At 41.2% G+C, this 16,103-nt stretch overlaps 1 protein-coding gene across 46 annotated transcripts in view; it reads left to right on the top strand.

Annotated features, from left to right (window-relative positions):
* The window catches only part of RIMS1 (regulating synaptic membrane exocytosis 1), a 487,053-nt gene that overhangs the window by 282,543 nt on the left and 188,407 nt on the right, over positions 1-16,103 (top strand). For 2 of the 46 annotated variants that reach the window (XM_084753084.1, XM_084753078.1), the window contains exon 1: positions 10,571-10,748. The exons of 29 other annotated variants lie outside the window; for them this stretch is intronic. In XM_084753084.1, coding sequence (XP_084609210.1) covers positions 10,646-10,748 — 103 coding nt within the window. In that variant the 5' untranslated portion in view covers positions 10,571-10,645. Of the gene's footprint in view, positions 1-10,541; positions 10,749-14,045; positions 14,188-16,103 lie in introns of those variants that run through there. 15 more of the 46 variants (XM_084753089.1, XM_084753090.1, XM_084753092.1 and 12 more) reach the window with 15 other exon arrangements.

Here is a 16,103-nt window from a genome sequence, read left to right as displayed (position 1 = left end):
GATGCAAAATCAGTCCTGTGAGAAGAGTGTGGCCTTCTTCCAGCCCTGTTGAGTGGAGGAGCCTTGGTCATGGATTGCTTCCCAATGCCCAGGCTGAGGCTACTTACAGCTATCTCCTTGTTAGTGGGCCGCTCTTATTATTGACTTTCCTCCAGATTTTAATTCAATATCCATCTTACGTATACTCTTTTGAGTTTTTTTTTTTTTTGCTTAGAGAATAATTACATGTGTGTATATATTTTGAAAACTTCCCTTACAACTTTTAAAAAGAAAAAAAAAAGATAACTAAGGAAAGAATAAATAAGACACTAGGATTTTTTTTTCATTTAGACATAGTATAGGTCAGAGAAAACATCGTCCTTTGTATGATTTACTTGGCAGTGTGTTATTTTTCCTATTGCTGTAATAAGATACAAGTTAAAGAAGAAAGAATTTCTTCTTGTTGTTTTAATGTAGTTTGAAGTTAGAGTCCATTTTGCAAGAAAGTCATAGTGGCAGAATCTTGAATCATTGAGTTACAAAATACGGTAAAATATTTATTGAGTTACAATATACAGTAAAAAAGAAATCTAGCTAGACTTCTTTTTATTTAGTCCAGGATTCTAGCACAGAAACTGATGTTGTCCAGTTAGGATGGGTCGTCCTGACTAAATTAACCAATCAGCACATTCCCTCACAGGCATGCCAAGACATTGATCACTCTGGACTGATCAGTACTAACCATCATGGCTGTGGCGCCTGCGCCACCACCATACCGAGTCGAGGGCAAGGGACTGCTGATTTAACTCATGCTCACACACACACACACACACACACACACACACACACACACACTAACACACACACACTAACACAGCGGGTCCTTCGTGCTAAGAGAGCAGCAGCGGCAGCAGCAGCCGGGGTAGCGGTTTCTTCTTCTCCCAGAGTTCCAAAGAGCCTTCTTATAGGCAGCAAAACAGGAATCCTCCTCCCAGGTGAAATCCCTCAAGAGGTAATCACACACAGGAGGAAAAGTCTCCAGGAAGGGAGGGGCGCTTTCTCAGAGCAGTAAACATGACTAGCTAACCAAGATAAACACAGACGTGGAAGCTGCTAGAAACAGGACATGACACAGCAAGACAGGCAGGCAGCCCAGTCGGGCCTGGTTCCTACAATGGCAAGTCAGTAGATGTTAACCTGAGGAGCTGTTACTCTTCTGTGGCTGTGATAGAACACTAGTGTCCAAAGGCAACACATAGAAGGGTAGTCTTAATTGGAGTTTACAGTTCCAGATGATCAGACCCCATTACCACCATTGCAGTGAGCTTGGCAGCAGGTAGGCAGGCTCGGCACCTGACCTGCCGCAGAGAACTCAGAGCATGATCCACGAGCAGGAACCAGAGTACGCACTGGGGATTCCGTGAGTCTTTTGAAACCTTAAAGCCTACTCCCCTGGAAAGGCCACGCCTCCTGGTTCTTCCAAAGCAGTTCCACCAACTGGGACCCAGTATTCAAATGCCTGACCCTTTGGGGGCCATTCTCATTCAGACCTCCATATTCCACTCCCTGGACTCCATAGGCTTGTGGCCATTTCATAATACAAAATGCACTTAACTTCAAAAGTCTCCACAGTCTTTTAGACGCCACACTGTTTAAAACTTCAAAATTAACTACCTCTTCTAAGTCTCAAGGCAGTCTCTTAACTCTAGCCCCATGTAAGATAGAGAAGCAACATACTCACTTCTAACATACAGCGACACAGGCTATACTGTATGAGTGGGGGGCATTATGAGCAAACACTGGGCTAAAGCAAGGCAGAAGCAGCAAAACTGCAGATTCACTGCTCCATGTCCAGTGTCAAAGGGCTTAGCTGGATCCGTTTATCTAGCTTTGCTGCATGTGACATATATCACTCCCTTGGGCCGCTTCCATTCCCTGTGTACAGATATCCTTGGTAGATAGCTCTTGGCTCTGGCATCTCTTACTTTTGGTTTGATTTGAGAGCCATCAGCTGTTCCTGATGCTATGCCTTTGGGCTGCCTTCATGGACTGACGTCCTGTAATATCTTGAGATTCCCAGCACAATCCAGGCTTCACTTTCACGGCTTCAAGCAATGGGCTCTCAGGGCCTCCTGCCATCACAGAGGTTTCGTGCGGTGATTGCTTTGCCACACATTGCCCGGCCTCAGTGGATGTTCTTTTTTATACAGAAAAATTGTACAACTCTCCTCTTCTTCTTCTTCTTCTTCTTCTTCTTCTTCTTCTTCTTCTTCTTCTTCTTCTTCTTCTTCTTCTTCTTCTCCTCCTCTTCCTCCTCCTCCTTCTCTTCCTCCTCCTCCTCCTCCTTTTTCTCTTTCTCCTTCTCCTCCTCTCCCCACCCCCGACCCCGCCTCCTTCTTTTTCTTCATCCTACATGAATCTAGAGTAGAAACTTTTCTTAGCACCCTTCCTGGCACAAGTTGGAAAATCTTCTGGGAGGGATCTTTCCCTGAGGTCACCCTTCCTTTATTCCAGTGTGGATCAGGCTTCCCTTAGTCTCCCTGTTAACGTCATCGCATTAAACTTCCTGGTGCCCCTTTTCTCTTCAAGCTGCACAACTTGCATTTGTTTTTGTCCTGTTTGTTTTTGTCCTGCTTGTTCTATTCACCAGTGATTGTTACTAATTACCATGGCACAGAGGCAATAGTAGAACATCTAGAAATCCCCTCCACCAAAGAAATTAGCCCATTACTTTTTACTTCATCCTTTGGTGAATTCTTAGGACAATGACAGAAAAAAGGAAGAGCTTCTGGTAGTTTGGATAGGAATGGTCCCCACAGACTCATGTGTTTCAATGCTTATCCCATAAAGACTGGTACTATTAGGAGGTGTGGCCTTGTTAGAGGACACATGTCACTGGGGGGGGGGGGGCTTGAAGGTCTCCTGTGCTCAAGCTCTGACTAGTGTGGCACACAGTCCCCTTCTGCTGCCTGCAAATAAAAATTTAGAGCTCTCTGCTCCTTCTCTAGCATCATGTCTGCCTAGATGCTGCGATACTCCAGCAAATAAAATAATGGACTAAATATCTGAACTATAAGGCAGCTCCAATTAGCTGTTTTCCTTTGTAAGACTTGCCATGGTCATGGTGTCTTTTCACAGCAATAGAAACCCTAACTAAGACAGAAGTTGTTACCAAGGACTGGGGTATTGCTGCGATAGGCCTGACGCTGTTTGTGCTTGGAGGAATGTGGACTTTGGGACTTTGGCTTAGAAAAGAAGTTGAATGCTGCAAGTGGAGCCTAATGGAACATACTAGAAGAAGCATGGGAGACAGCGGTGCTGAGGGTCATTTGAACTGTGGAAGGCAGCTCAAGGTTGCAGAGGAAAAGTAGTTAAGTATGGTATGTGGCCTAGAGACTGTTCTTGTGATATTTTTTTTTTGGCACAGAATGTGGCAGCTTTTTTGCCCACCACTGAACCGTCAGCCTGAGGCTACAGTGAAGAGTTTTGTCCAGTGACTATTTGTTTCACTCTTACGCAGATCTATAATGGAAAAGACCAAGCTGGGCAAGAAAAACTACAAAATGTACAATTCCAGGAGGAAAGGGGCACCAGGAAGTGGGATGGAGCTAACACCTGTCTTTAAGAAGATAAACCAGATTAAATAAAAATTAAATGGGATAAAGGGAGTGGTGACTTTAGGGAAAGACTCCACCCAGCTAAGCTCCTAACTTGTGACAAGGAATTAAAGAAAACATTAGGACACTGCCTTTGCCACAATATGAAAGGAACGGCCTGTAGCCCACTGGCTCTTCAAGTCCTCACTCTCCCCGGACCCTTCTTGAACCAGGTCTCCACAGTCCATGTCGCTTTCCACTTTCCACACCATGAGCTTCCAAGCTTCTTCTAGGCTGGCCTACTCAGCTCTGCTTGCGGCAACCTGCTTTTCAAAAGTCCCAGAGGCTTCCCCCATTCACTCAATAAACCAAAACAAAGAAAACAAACAAACAAAAAACCCTGAAAACAAACAACAACAAAAGAAAACTGTGATTAGATCTGTCACAGCAATGCTCCATTTGTAGTATCAACCTCTGTATAATTAATTACCTTTCTATTTCTGTGATAAAACGCCATGAACACAGAAAGTTACACAAGTTTGGCCGGAGTTTACAGCTCCGTAGGGACAGGGAGTCTACCACCATCTTAGTGGTTAGTGAGGCAGCAGGCTGGCTGGCTTGGCACTGGAGCTGTGCCCGAAGGCTCCCACCCTGCTCCACAAACTGGAAGCTAAGAGCACACTCTGAAAGGCCTGAGTGTTTAGAAGTTTCAAAACCCACCCAAAGTGACATAGTTCCTCCGTGGCCACAAATCCTAATCTTTACCCAAACAATTCCACCAACTGGGAACCAATTATGCAAATGTAAGAGCCTATGGCAGCCATTCTGATGTAAACCACTGCGGGAGAATTCTATACTGAGTAATCAAGGGTGGCGATTTACTTTGTTGAATACTTAAAATATTTTAATGGGCTTCAAATAAAGAAGGATAGCACACAGATTAAAGAAAAAATAAGTAGGGAAGGAAAATACTGAATACAAAAAATTAAGGGAAAACTGAGTTTCTGTGTAGCGTTCCTTCTATGCTATGGGAGAATAGTGTGTTGATTCTCTTATTCTCTGTTTGCCTTATTTTATAACTTGCTATTTCAATTCTGACATATTTTGCCAAACGAGTATTGGGTTTTTCTTTAGGATTTTCAACCTGGTGTTTTCTTAGTCAAGAAATCATTTCTGTCTGTGACAGCAGTAAAAAACTGAATAGCTAGGTAAGATAGTCATAAAAAAGTGCCATTAATCCAGACATGGTTACTTGAATTGTAGTCCAGTGAACACAAATGGACCTATCCTTCTTTGTTTTTTTTTTAAAAGACTTATTTCTTTCTTTTATGTATTTCATATTACATCTCAATGTCTATCCTATTCCTTGTATCCTCCCATTCCTCCTTCCTTCCCATTTTCCCCTTACTCCCCTCCCCTATGACTGTGACTGAGGGGGATTTCCTCCCCCTGTATATGCTCATAGGGTATCAAGTCTCTTCTTGTAGCCTGCTATCCTTCCTCTGAGTGCCACCAGGCCTCCCCATCCAGGGGACGTGGTCAAATATGAGGCACCAGAGTATGTGTGAAAGTCAGACCCCACTCTCCACTCAACTGTGGACATTGTCTTGTCCATTGGCTAGATCTGGGTAGGGGTTTGAAGTTTACTGCCTGTATTGTCCTTGGCTAGTGCCATAGTTTGAATGGGATCCCTGGGCCCAAATCTGCCTATCATAATGTTCTTCTTGTAGGTTTCTAGGGCCCTCTGGATTTTTCTACTTTGCCATTCTCCCATGCAGACAGTACCCTTAACCACTGAGCCATCTCTCTAGTCCTGAATGGCTTTCAAAATTACAAGTTATATTTACAGATGCCAATATAGCAAAGAGAATGAGCTAATCAGGATGCCATTTAAATCTCTTTATAACTTACAATAATGTTGTTGCCTATGTTTAACAAATCAAAAAAAGTTCCCCTACAGAAATTTAAAAGAAAAAGATAATGTCTAAAAAGGCATTGCTGAGTTTGTGTCAATGAAAAATTCCTCAGTTCCAGAAATGAAATAGAAACCATTGTTCAAAAATTTGTGAGGTAACATTTAAGCATCTGCCTGTGGGCATATCAACACCTGTAACGGCTTGGAGCTTTGCACTCAAAACCATATAGGGCTGGAAGAATTTTGTTCTCACAAAAGCCAAGGGATGGAATCTGACATTTCTTCCTAAGATCAGCACCTTAAAGGGTGCTTTTTTCTACTATGGAAGGAGGGAGCTTCTAAAAACTTTGTATACCTAAGATCTGGTTTCTCACTGATCTCTGGGTATAAGAAATCAAAATCTCATTCTGTTCCCAAGGTAGATGTTTCAGACTGGAGTTATTATTCAGACCTTGTCCTGTAATCCTAAACCAAGGTGTGTGTGATCGGTTTGGCTTCGGACAGGTGTTATCCTGCTTTGTCATACCTTTACTATTCTAACCCTATGTGTGAAATTCTTCCATTCCTTTCATGTTACAAAAGGTAAGGCAGTGTGCTAGAGAACATGTTTTATGTCTTTTTCAACATAGCTTCTTTTTATTTTGACATATTTTCTATTTTAAAATTTTTATTTAGTCATTCTCTCTCTCTCTCTCTCTCTCTCTCTCTCTCTCTCGTGTGTGTGTGTGTGTGTGTGTGTGTGTGTGTGTGTGTGTGTGTGTCTGTGAGAGAGAGAGAGAGAGAGAGAGAGAGAGAGAGAGAGAGAGAGAGAGAGAGGTCATTAGATGTGTGTGCATGCGATTTCTACAGTGCACCTGTGGAGGTCAGAGAACTCTGGCTGAGCTGGTGACTCCTTACGTGTACATATGTAGTAATGAATGAAATACTATCATTTAATTCTTTAAAGCATACAAGTTTAGTCTGAGGTCTTTTTTTTTTTCTCTTTACTCCAGTGCTTAATATTGTTGATTTTCAGAATTTGGGCTTGATGAAAGAACTTTGTAGACACATCCATGCAAAACAAACAAAGAAACAAAAACTTGAAAAGAATTGCAGATTGGTGTCAACGTTGGCTTCCTTTGAAGACTTTAAAGATGAGAAATATCCATGTACTTTGGGCTTATTTAAGGGAAATGGTTCAGAGGAACTAGTTTGAATTAGAATCTTTTTTCATATTTTCATAACTTTTTATGAGCTTTATGTTTATTGTTGGTTATAAGGATTAATAATATCAGTGTTGCTAAGGAGGTCTGCTCCTTACACAAATAGAGACTCAACAGCAAGACATGTATGCTCTTCTGCCAACAATGTGTCCTGCTGCTGTTTTTTTTGGAGCCAGTGTGCTGATATGATACAGCAGAGTTTAGAAATAGACACAGCTAATCGATACAATAGTAGCATGTTATATATGAACGACCAGTCTCAATTGTGTATCCCCCACAATCAGATTCTTAACATATATATTTATTGAACAGTATGCACTCATTTCAAACTGCACAGGATTGGGATGGAAGTTGTTGAGCTTCATATTTAAAATGTTCACTTTCAGTACTCAATATATTTTATGTACCATCAAAAAAATCTATGATAGAAATAGAACTTGAAAAAATAGTTTTCTACTCTCTTCACACCTCTTGTCCATTTCTTGCAGTTGGTCCTTCCTTCCTCAGTTCCTATCATTTAGCCTTCTCTGTTCTTTTCTCTTTATGTTATACTATACCCACATGTACACTTTTTTACATATGTGTGCACAAGTTATCAGCGAGATTCGATATATGACAGATAAAATGTTTTTCTTTCCAAGATCTTGTGACCTCGCTTAGTATCATACATTCTAAATTGATTCATTTCCTGAAAAAAAAATTAACTTAATTCTTCTTTAGTGTTGACTTGTGTGGACTTTGGATCTGGTTAGCTTTGGTGTATGATGTCTTTATTTATTTGCAATTTTTAATGAAGTGAAAGAAAATGAAATAATTATACAGAGATAGTTTTTTTTTCATTACCTGGTATATTTCTATAAGGAAGAGTCTTTTTGTACGATGTGACTATAATGAACGAACCACTTTACCTGAGTTGGCGAGAGAGAAATAGTAATGTTTTTCAATATCAAAAAGTACTTGGAGACAGTTGGAAGCAGTCTGCCTTTGCTGCACCTTGCTTCAACACTACTGTTCTCAAGACCCAGGCCACAGGGCCAGAGGATGTGCTCAATCCTGATGACTTGGGATGGGTGGGTAGGGGGACTCCTTTTTCTGCGGAATAGGGGAGGGGGGGATAGGGAAGGAGTTAGGAGTGGGAGAAGATGAAGGACAGGGCTACGATTGGGATGTAAGGTGAATAAATAAATGAATTAATAATAAAAACAACTTAGGCAACCAGTACAGTATTGATAATTACTTTTGATTGCACCAGAAGGCCTCTGCAGTCTGGAAATCAGATTTCCTTGACAAGTACAGTGACTAGCACCGCGGAGGTAAAGGACCTAAGATGTGGTTAATACGTCAACTTTTAAAGCAGTGACTTTTGACTTTTGACTGTGAAAGACCACATGCATATTGAATGGCTGTCAAATTTGAACTGAAGTTTGATTTGAGAGAAGAAACTTTGATTAGTTACTTGTGAATTTAGTGTTTTAGTAACAGAAATCTTGGTATAGGGCTAGAGAGGTGGCTCAGGGGTTAAGGGCACTTGCTGTTCTTTCAGAGAATCAGAGGTCAGATTCTAGCACCCACATTGTATGACTCATATTCACACACACACACACACACACACACACACACACACACACACACACACAGAAACGTGAAGAAACAAATGAATTTTAGGCATCCTCAAGTATCTGCATGTACGTGTGCGCATCGTCTCACATTCACACACATATACAAATAAATAAGTAACACAATACATCTTGAAAAGGGTTGTGACATAGTTACCATGCCTTTTTTTTTCTGCATAAAATTTAACTCTTATGCAACAGTTTCTTCTGAGATTGGAATCTTCTAGCCTGCAGGAAATCTCCTTAAAGCTCAAAATAGCTTCAGGAAGTTCCTGAAACTGAACAGGTCTATGGGCTCCTCTCTGCCACAGTATGTGCACAATGAATGAGGGAGCTGACCTGCAAAGATGACTCTTTTTCAGGACAGGGTTTCTCTGTGTAGCCATGGCTGTCCTGACTTGCTTTGTAGACCAGGCTGGCCTCAGACTCACAGAAATTCTGCCTGCCTTTGCCTCTCCAAGTGCTGGAATTACAGGCATGTGCCACCATGCCCAGTTGCAAAGATGACTCTTTTATAAAAGTAATTTATTTAGAGAAATCTTGATTGTTATCCCATCCCCTCATTTGTATCTTCCTGTTCCCCCCCCCCCCTGCCTTACCCTATTCCCTGCCCCTAGACCTGTGACAGAAGGGGACTTCCTCCACCACCATATGACCACAGTCTATCAGGTCTCATCCTGGTAGCCTGCTTCCCCTTCCTCTGAGTGCCACCGGGCCTCTCCACCAAGGGGAAGTGGTCGAATAGGGAGCACCAATGTTCATGTCAGAGGCAGTCCTAACTCTCTTCACACCTATGGAGAATGTGCTGTCCATTGATTAGATAGGGCGCCTAGGTTTCCTGCATACATTGTCCTTGGTTGATGCAGCAGTTTGTATAGCCCGCCCCTCTCCCACCCCCTGGGCAAAGATGACTCTTAAGAGGAGTGGAGACTCTTGAGAGCAGACCAACTGCCTGGAGGATGGCTTAGACCAACTGTGGTGGCTGGAAAGGACACTCTCCAACTTGTTGATCTGCAGGTTCCACGTTTTGAGAGCTTTCACCTGTGTGTGTATGAGGGGGGGGGGAGGCTTTATTGACACAGCTGTGCTTGAGTCATTTCTGCCCCTGTAAGTAGCCCCTCATGCATTTTCCTATAATTAGCCCCAATAAAACTCATTGCTTCACACAATTAGGCTTTTGTGAGATCTATGTTTTAGGCTGTTGTGGAACAAATGTGTGTTGCTCCTCCCTGGGAAAAGTTTTGATGCAGAACTCCTCATTTTGGATGCTTTTCAGACTTGCTATGAAATACTTGAATATTCTTTAGGATAGTGAAATGCCACAAGGAATTTGCAGCATTTTATCTTTTATAATACCATTGTATTAAAATCCCCAAATAACAAATGTCAACAGAAAAGATACTATGTACCTATTTGTTTTGGTGAAATAAATCACTTTCTACATGGTAGAAAGTGTTTTTGTTTTCAAAACATGGGAGCATGAATATGATCTATCCCGATGTCCAAATTATCATCTCGGAAATGTTGTGCTATTGACACCTATAATACCAAAACTTCTAAGGACATATATTTTTGAAGACTACTCTGATAGGCAAATAAGACAAAAGGAACCCATTTTATATCATCATATAATAAATAAAAGTATTATATGTAAAATGAATGGCAAATACAAATAGAGCCTAATTTCATTTATTTCTTCAGGAAGTAATACGGAAGTTTTCCTTTGTAAATCTAACATGAATCTGTAAGAAATGCTCCCTTTTACTGAATTTAATAGGACTGAGCAAAAGCTGATGATGACGACTGCTTCCAGACATCACCATGTGGGCTAAAGGCCATTTCATTGTCATCAAAATCCTTTATTTAGCCCTCTCTACAAATAAGCTCCCAGCAGGAGAAAGGACACTAGTTAAAGTAATTTGGGCCATAAGTAAACATAAGGAATGGCTAGGAGCATAGTGTCATCTGGCAGAGAACCGGGAGCTTATTTCCTGAGTCCTGTGGATCTGCTTAAAACCCAGCAGAGATGCCAATATGCTTCTCCTCCGTAAATGTTACCCATCTTCGTACCACCAGGCCTGTGGAGGTTTGCGCACGGTATTTTATCCAAGCAATCCTTTGGGTAGCTGCAAGGTGCCTGCAGCGACCTGAGTCAGTCATGCAGGGAGACTTTCCCATGCTCACACCAATGCTTTCCCTCAGTATCTGTTTTCTGTTGCTCCTCTTGTTCAATGGTAGAAGGCTCGTGATGAAGCAAGCAGTATATATTCTTCTCAGATAAGGTCTTGGGCAACACCGAGAGGTCCCTCGTGGGCTGGATTTCCTTGCAAGGTTGCTATGATGTGTGCATCTGGGATATCCGTCTCCACGGAAGGGTGGGAAGAGCTGGGCTCTGTTGATTCTGAGGTGGGAACAAATGAGACCCGACGAGCATGTGCAGGTAAGTCTGGGGAATGGTAATTCTGCCTTGTGTTTTTTTCTGGTTGTTCTCAAATCTAACATAAGTGCTGCCATTGTCTCCATCCCGCTTGTCTAAACATTCATGTGTTTTGTACAAGGTGCAGAGTAATTTTCTTGCTGTCAACTTTATCTTTAACCTGTGTCTCTGAAATGAGAGCCCAGGGTTTACAGCATAGCTTGAAGATTGTAAGAGGCAATCTTATGATTTCTGCTCATGTGTACTAGTCAGGTAAAGAAAGATTTAAAGGGTAGGAAGTCAGTGTTCTGTGAAACCACAAGCAGTAATAGATCGCCTAATTGTACGTGAGTTTTGTGTTTCAGTCATTGTGTTCACACTTCATGATCTCAGGTGAATGCAGAGACTAAGGGACAGGATGAAGTCAGTCATCATTTTCTGGAAATCAGTTCAACCACAGGAAGGTTGTCACTTGCCCAGTAGTGGATACTGGGTTTTAGTGAAAACGCTGAAACTTCAGCAAGCAGGGGCCTTCACACAGATGACAGTGCCACTCATTTAAATATTCTAAGTGCAGCGTGCTCAAAATTGCAGACCAAGTTAGATTTGTGTGTTCTCTCAAAGGAAATTAGTGTTCTGGGTTCTGGGTAGCTGTAGCATCTCAGGTGAGGGTTAGGCTATGTGGTCTGACACTCACACGGATTCCTTGCACTCAAAGTGGGAAGGGTCATTACAGATAAGAACTAGTAAGTAAATAAATATCTTTGCGATAAATTTCTAAATTAATAAAATTGTAACAGGGATTTTTTTCTATTTACGTGTTGTCAGTCTTCAGTGAACTACATCTGTCAGCCTTCATGAAATCTCATGATTGAAAGGCTATTTTACAAAAAGGTCAACAACAGTTTTTTTTCTAATATTGATTCTTTGCTTTTAATCCTATAAACTGCCTGCTGTGCATACCATTTCAGATGCCTGCTTGTTTTAAGAAGAGGTGGTTTTTTTTTCCTGTTAGAAACAAAGTTGTTACCATTTGATACATTTCCTTGAGTCAAGGCAATTTATAGAACACAAAGAAATTATACACAAATAATATTAGTATAATATATGAGATAGAATGAGGGATAAATATCAAACTAATAACATTGAAACTCGGTTATCGTTTAAAATGAGCACATCCTAGGAGGTACATAGGGTGGGAGAAAGTAGTAGCATGTAAGTATGTCAAAACCAATCCTTTGAGCGTTGGCACTGAATCAGCATGAAGCTTTAAATGCTGTTCAACTTCTTGACTTGGCTAATGAAACCCATGGAAAGAAAACTCATGACAATGTTTTTTAACTACAGAAAATTAGTACATTGCTGAAACTTTGGGCTGTCCAGCACTGATGCCAGGTGCTGGCCCGCATGTCTGACCATTGTCAGTGCCTTTGTTGGTCTTCCTTTGGACAATTGCATGGCAAAAGACACTTATGTCTTACAAGCTCTGCCCCCTCACTGCCCCCAACTCCAGTTGCACTAACTGCTTTAAAACAACCTTCCCTGGTGCTGGAATTGAAAAAGTAAACGTGAATGATTATAGACCGCAGGAAAGCAGTCCCAGTTCCCTGTTCCAAGGAGGTACTTGTACATGAGAAAAACCACCACCACCACCACCACCACCACCACCACCACAACAACAACAACAAAAAGACAAACAAAAAACCTGGGTCCAGTTAGAAGTAAAGGTCAAAAAGTTTTGTTGTTGCTATGTCGGTCCAGTGAGATTTCATAGCAGATCAAGAGATGTTCAGATTCTAGAGCACTATGTTTAAACCCTGTGGCCTTGGGCAAGTTAATAAGCTTTGGTAAGTCTCACTTGTGTGCGCTATAATTTTGTCACATCCCTATAAATAAATGAAATAAATAAAATTATTAGACAGTACTGTGCTTGACTTATAAAAGACCTTCAATTAATTTTCTTTCGCTTGCTACAATTTGGTTAACTTTCGACTAACGTCAGTTTAAAGCACACCTGGAAGTTTGAACAAAGAAAAGGAAAAATCCCTAAATATCTTATGTGGGGGCTAAAAGCATGTTCTTTAAGGGGGTGCGTATATGTAAAGTAGTCAGTTTCTAAAAGGCTGGTATTTTAAGTTGTTATCAAAACTGAGACAATGCTGATTTTTCCCTCCTTATAGGATTTCTTAGGCAAATTCATGTTATTTAGGTAAACACCGCATATTTATTTTAGGTTAATGAGGGGCGGTGCTAATTCTCCCTGTGTTATGATTTACCAGTTTATCTTACAAAACAAAGTAGAAGTAGCTTCCCGGAGCTTCTTCATATACTCCTCCATTGGCTGGGCGAGCACGTCACTGTCTGCTACTGTTTCTGGTGACTGAACATTTTGCCACAGCTGAATGTAACCGGGAAGTTCTTTTTTTTTTTTTTTCCCAACTAGTTTCCTTTCTTTTGCTAATGGTGTTATTATACTTTATTACAAGATATGATACGGATGGAGTAAATGTAGGTGAACTACTGATAAAGTGATGATTTAGTCTTAATGACATTTCTGTTACAATATGAATGATACCACCACAGGCACCCATCCTTTAATATCACAAATACAAGCCATTCCCCTCAGTTCCCTGTTTTAGTGTTGTCCTTTTGTCCTCTGGAGAGGAGCCATTAGCTGTGGGATGATCATACAGGAGAGTCTGAACAAGCGGTTTTCTTCTGTTCCCAACGGTCCCTCCTGGCTTGTTTAATGTGCCCTAGTGCAGTTGTTGCCACTGGATGCCGTTCCTCATCTAGGAGATCCGCAGAGGAAATGATCTGTTACGCGGGGTTTGGCAGGACCACTTCCAGGGGTTGATAATGGGATCAAATTATTTCAGGTGAGTTTTGGGGGGGGGCGCTGAAGTTGACAAAGGTCTGCTCTACTTTGTCTTAGAGATCACAGATGTCACGGTGTAGTGTCCCTGAGAGAGGAGCATCCGCCGGAGCCTTTCTCCCTTGCTAGCTTTCAGGGACCACAGAGTTGTGCCTGGCTGCAGAGGAGTAGCAGCATCCATGCACTGCTTTAGGAAATGGTTAACTGCGGAGCAAGAGGGCTTTGCTGTCACTTCACTAATAGATTGAGGCAGTAATCAATGTGAGCCTGAGCACTGCAGGGATCTGATCTGATGACAGCAGCACTTACGGCCCTGTTTAGTGTCACCATTGTGTAATGTTGGGCACTGCAGGCTTTGGGGAGATTCACTGAGAATTCAAGGGCCGTGGGACATTTTATTTAAACGTTGTACGTTGGTAGATTTTTTTTTTTTTTTTTTTTTTTTTAGATTTTTAACTGTGTTTTGGGCTTCTGCCATTCCTAGCTGGAATTTAATGATTTGGTGTCAGTAGCACGTACTTAACCATTCCGATGCTGCTGTTCGAGTTGCTGTGTTTCTGCTTCCTCAAACCTTGCATTCAAGAGCAGGTAAAGGAAACTATAATATTAATCATAAGATGAATATAAGACTAATGGGATTCATTGTTGAATTATTCAAAAGGGTAAGATATTAAGATGCATCATTTCGATTCTGCCAGAGGATAAGGAGTACTTTGCTTTGAAAATGGAAACTACATAAATATATAATTTTTAAATGTAGAAGATCAGCCGGTCGCACGATATGATGCTATTTTCTAATTTTGAACATATATCTGAAGTGTACATTGAGGTATATGTATGCCAGTAGTATATTTAACTCACAACTTGATGTATAATATATAGATAGTTTAGGGAGCATGCCTTTATCTTTTCATACTAAACAAAGGTAATTTTGTTTTCATTGTTTGCTGAGTCGTATAGAAGGTTTTGGTGCTTACTCTTAAAAAAAAAAAAAGAAAAGAAAAAAAGAAAAGAAAAACAAGTGCATACAGACTGTTCTTTTCAAGGGTTTAGACAAAGGTGCCCGAAGTCTGGCTTCTTCTGATTCATGGTCTGGATTGTAGATCAGGTCTGTAGACCTGCCTGCATTTTTGTATGGTGTTAGGCTGTGAGCTAAGAAGAAAAAAAATGTTCAAATAAGGGAAACAGAGTACAGACACGCAACGGAAAGGAACGGTATCACCCTTGGGGTCAGGGAGCCAAGTGTGTGTGACCTTGGGCATCAACAAAAACCAAATTCTTCTGCGCCCCCAATTTCTCTTCTGCCCACAGAGAGAGCACTTTACTGCTGTTGTTAATGGGGACGGCATAGCAATTTTAAGGTGCTCAAGGTTGTCACATCCTGACTTCTGTGGAGAAACAATGGGGCTTTCAAACATTTCAAGGGATGTGGTTTCCTTAGTAACCCCTATTCCATCCCTTGATGTGTAGCTTGAGAGATTTTGCAAGAGAACAGCTTTTTAAAAATTAAGCTGGTAAGTCTCTTGGCTCTGCTGTAACTGCTTTTGCAAATAGGGATTGAGCATTTGTGGGGTCCTGACAACACTTCCTATTAGACTGCACAGCTTGGGAGGAAAGGCATCACATGGTGTGCTGCAGTGCTTTGAGGGCAGAGTACAGTCAGTCACAGGGGCCCTCAGAGCACTTGACTGGGCCACAAGCTGCCTGCCTGCTCTCTCGCTCCCTCTTCGGTTCAGTGAATCTCTTCTTAGAGATGCTGCTATGTCTTCACAAAGTACATAATTCCTGATTGTGTCATGGTCCTTCTTGCTTTAGGTAGTTTATTGTATATATGTGTAATAATATAAATGTATATATGTAAAATATTTAATTAAAAAAAGAAAATAGAAGACCCAGTGATAAATCCAAACTAGATTCACATGTGAGTTATCTCTTTATCTTGTCTTGAAATAGGCCTTCTGTATAGTTTAATAAAATATGACAACTCAAAAAAAAAGAATATTTTAAATAATTTTACTTCTTGCTAGGGGCAAGCTCAAAATCCAGAGGGTCTCAGGCAAGTGGGAAACCAGTAGCCACATCCCACTCACAAGTTTAAACTAATCAAATGTGCTGTTTTGGATTAGTGCATGAGTTTACGGTAAATTGAGCTACGAACTCATAGACTGGCTTGTAATTGCTTGTCAATAAAGGTCACAGGTTTTGTGTTTATGGCCATACTGGTGTCATGTGACTCATAGACCTTGGCCGTTATGAGAGCAAGCCTGAGATAGGGATGAATCATGGCTTTCTGTATCCGCATGGCAGATAGGAAAGGAAAAAAAAATGGTGGTGTTGAATCTGCAGAGCTCTGTGGAAGTGGAATGATTTACAGTTTCTACTCATAAACTTAGGAGGTGTGTAACTTTTTTAGTAAAGTGACTTTTGATCCGTAGGAGTTGTAAGTTCCAGAATCTTTCAGCTTCCGATTTTATGCGGTTCTGTTTCTAAATGGTTAGTGGGAT

The sequence above is a fragment of the Acomys minous genome (genome assembly GCF_964271855.1).
Source record: "Acomys minous genome assembly, chromosome: 13".
NCBI classification, from domain to species: Eukaryota; Metazoa; Chordata; class Mammalia; order Rodentia; family Muridae; genus Acomys; species Acomys minous.
Note: the sequence above shows the minus strand (reverse complement) of the source record. Positions and strands in the feature narration are given on the sequence as shown.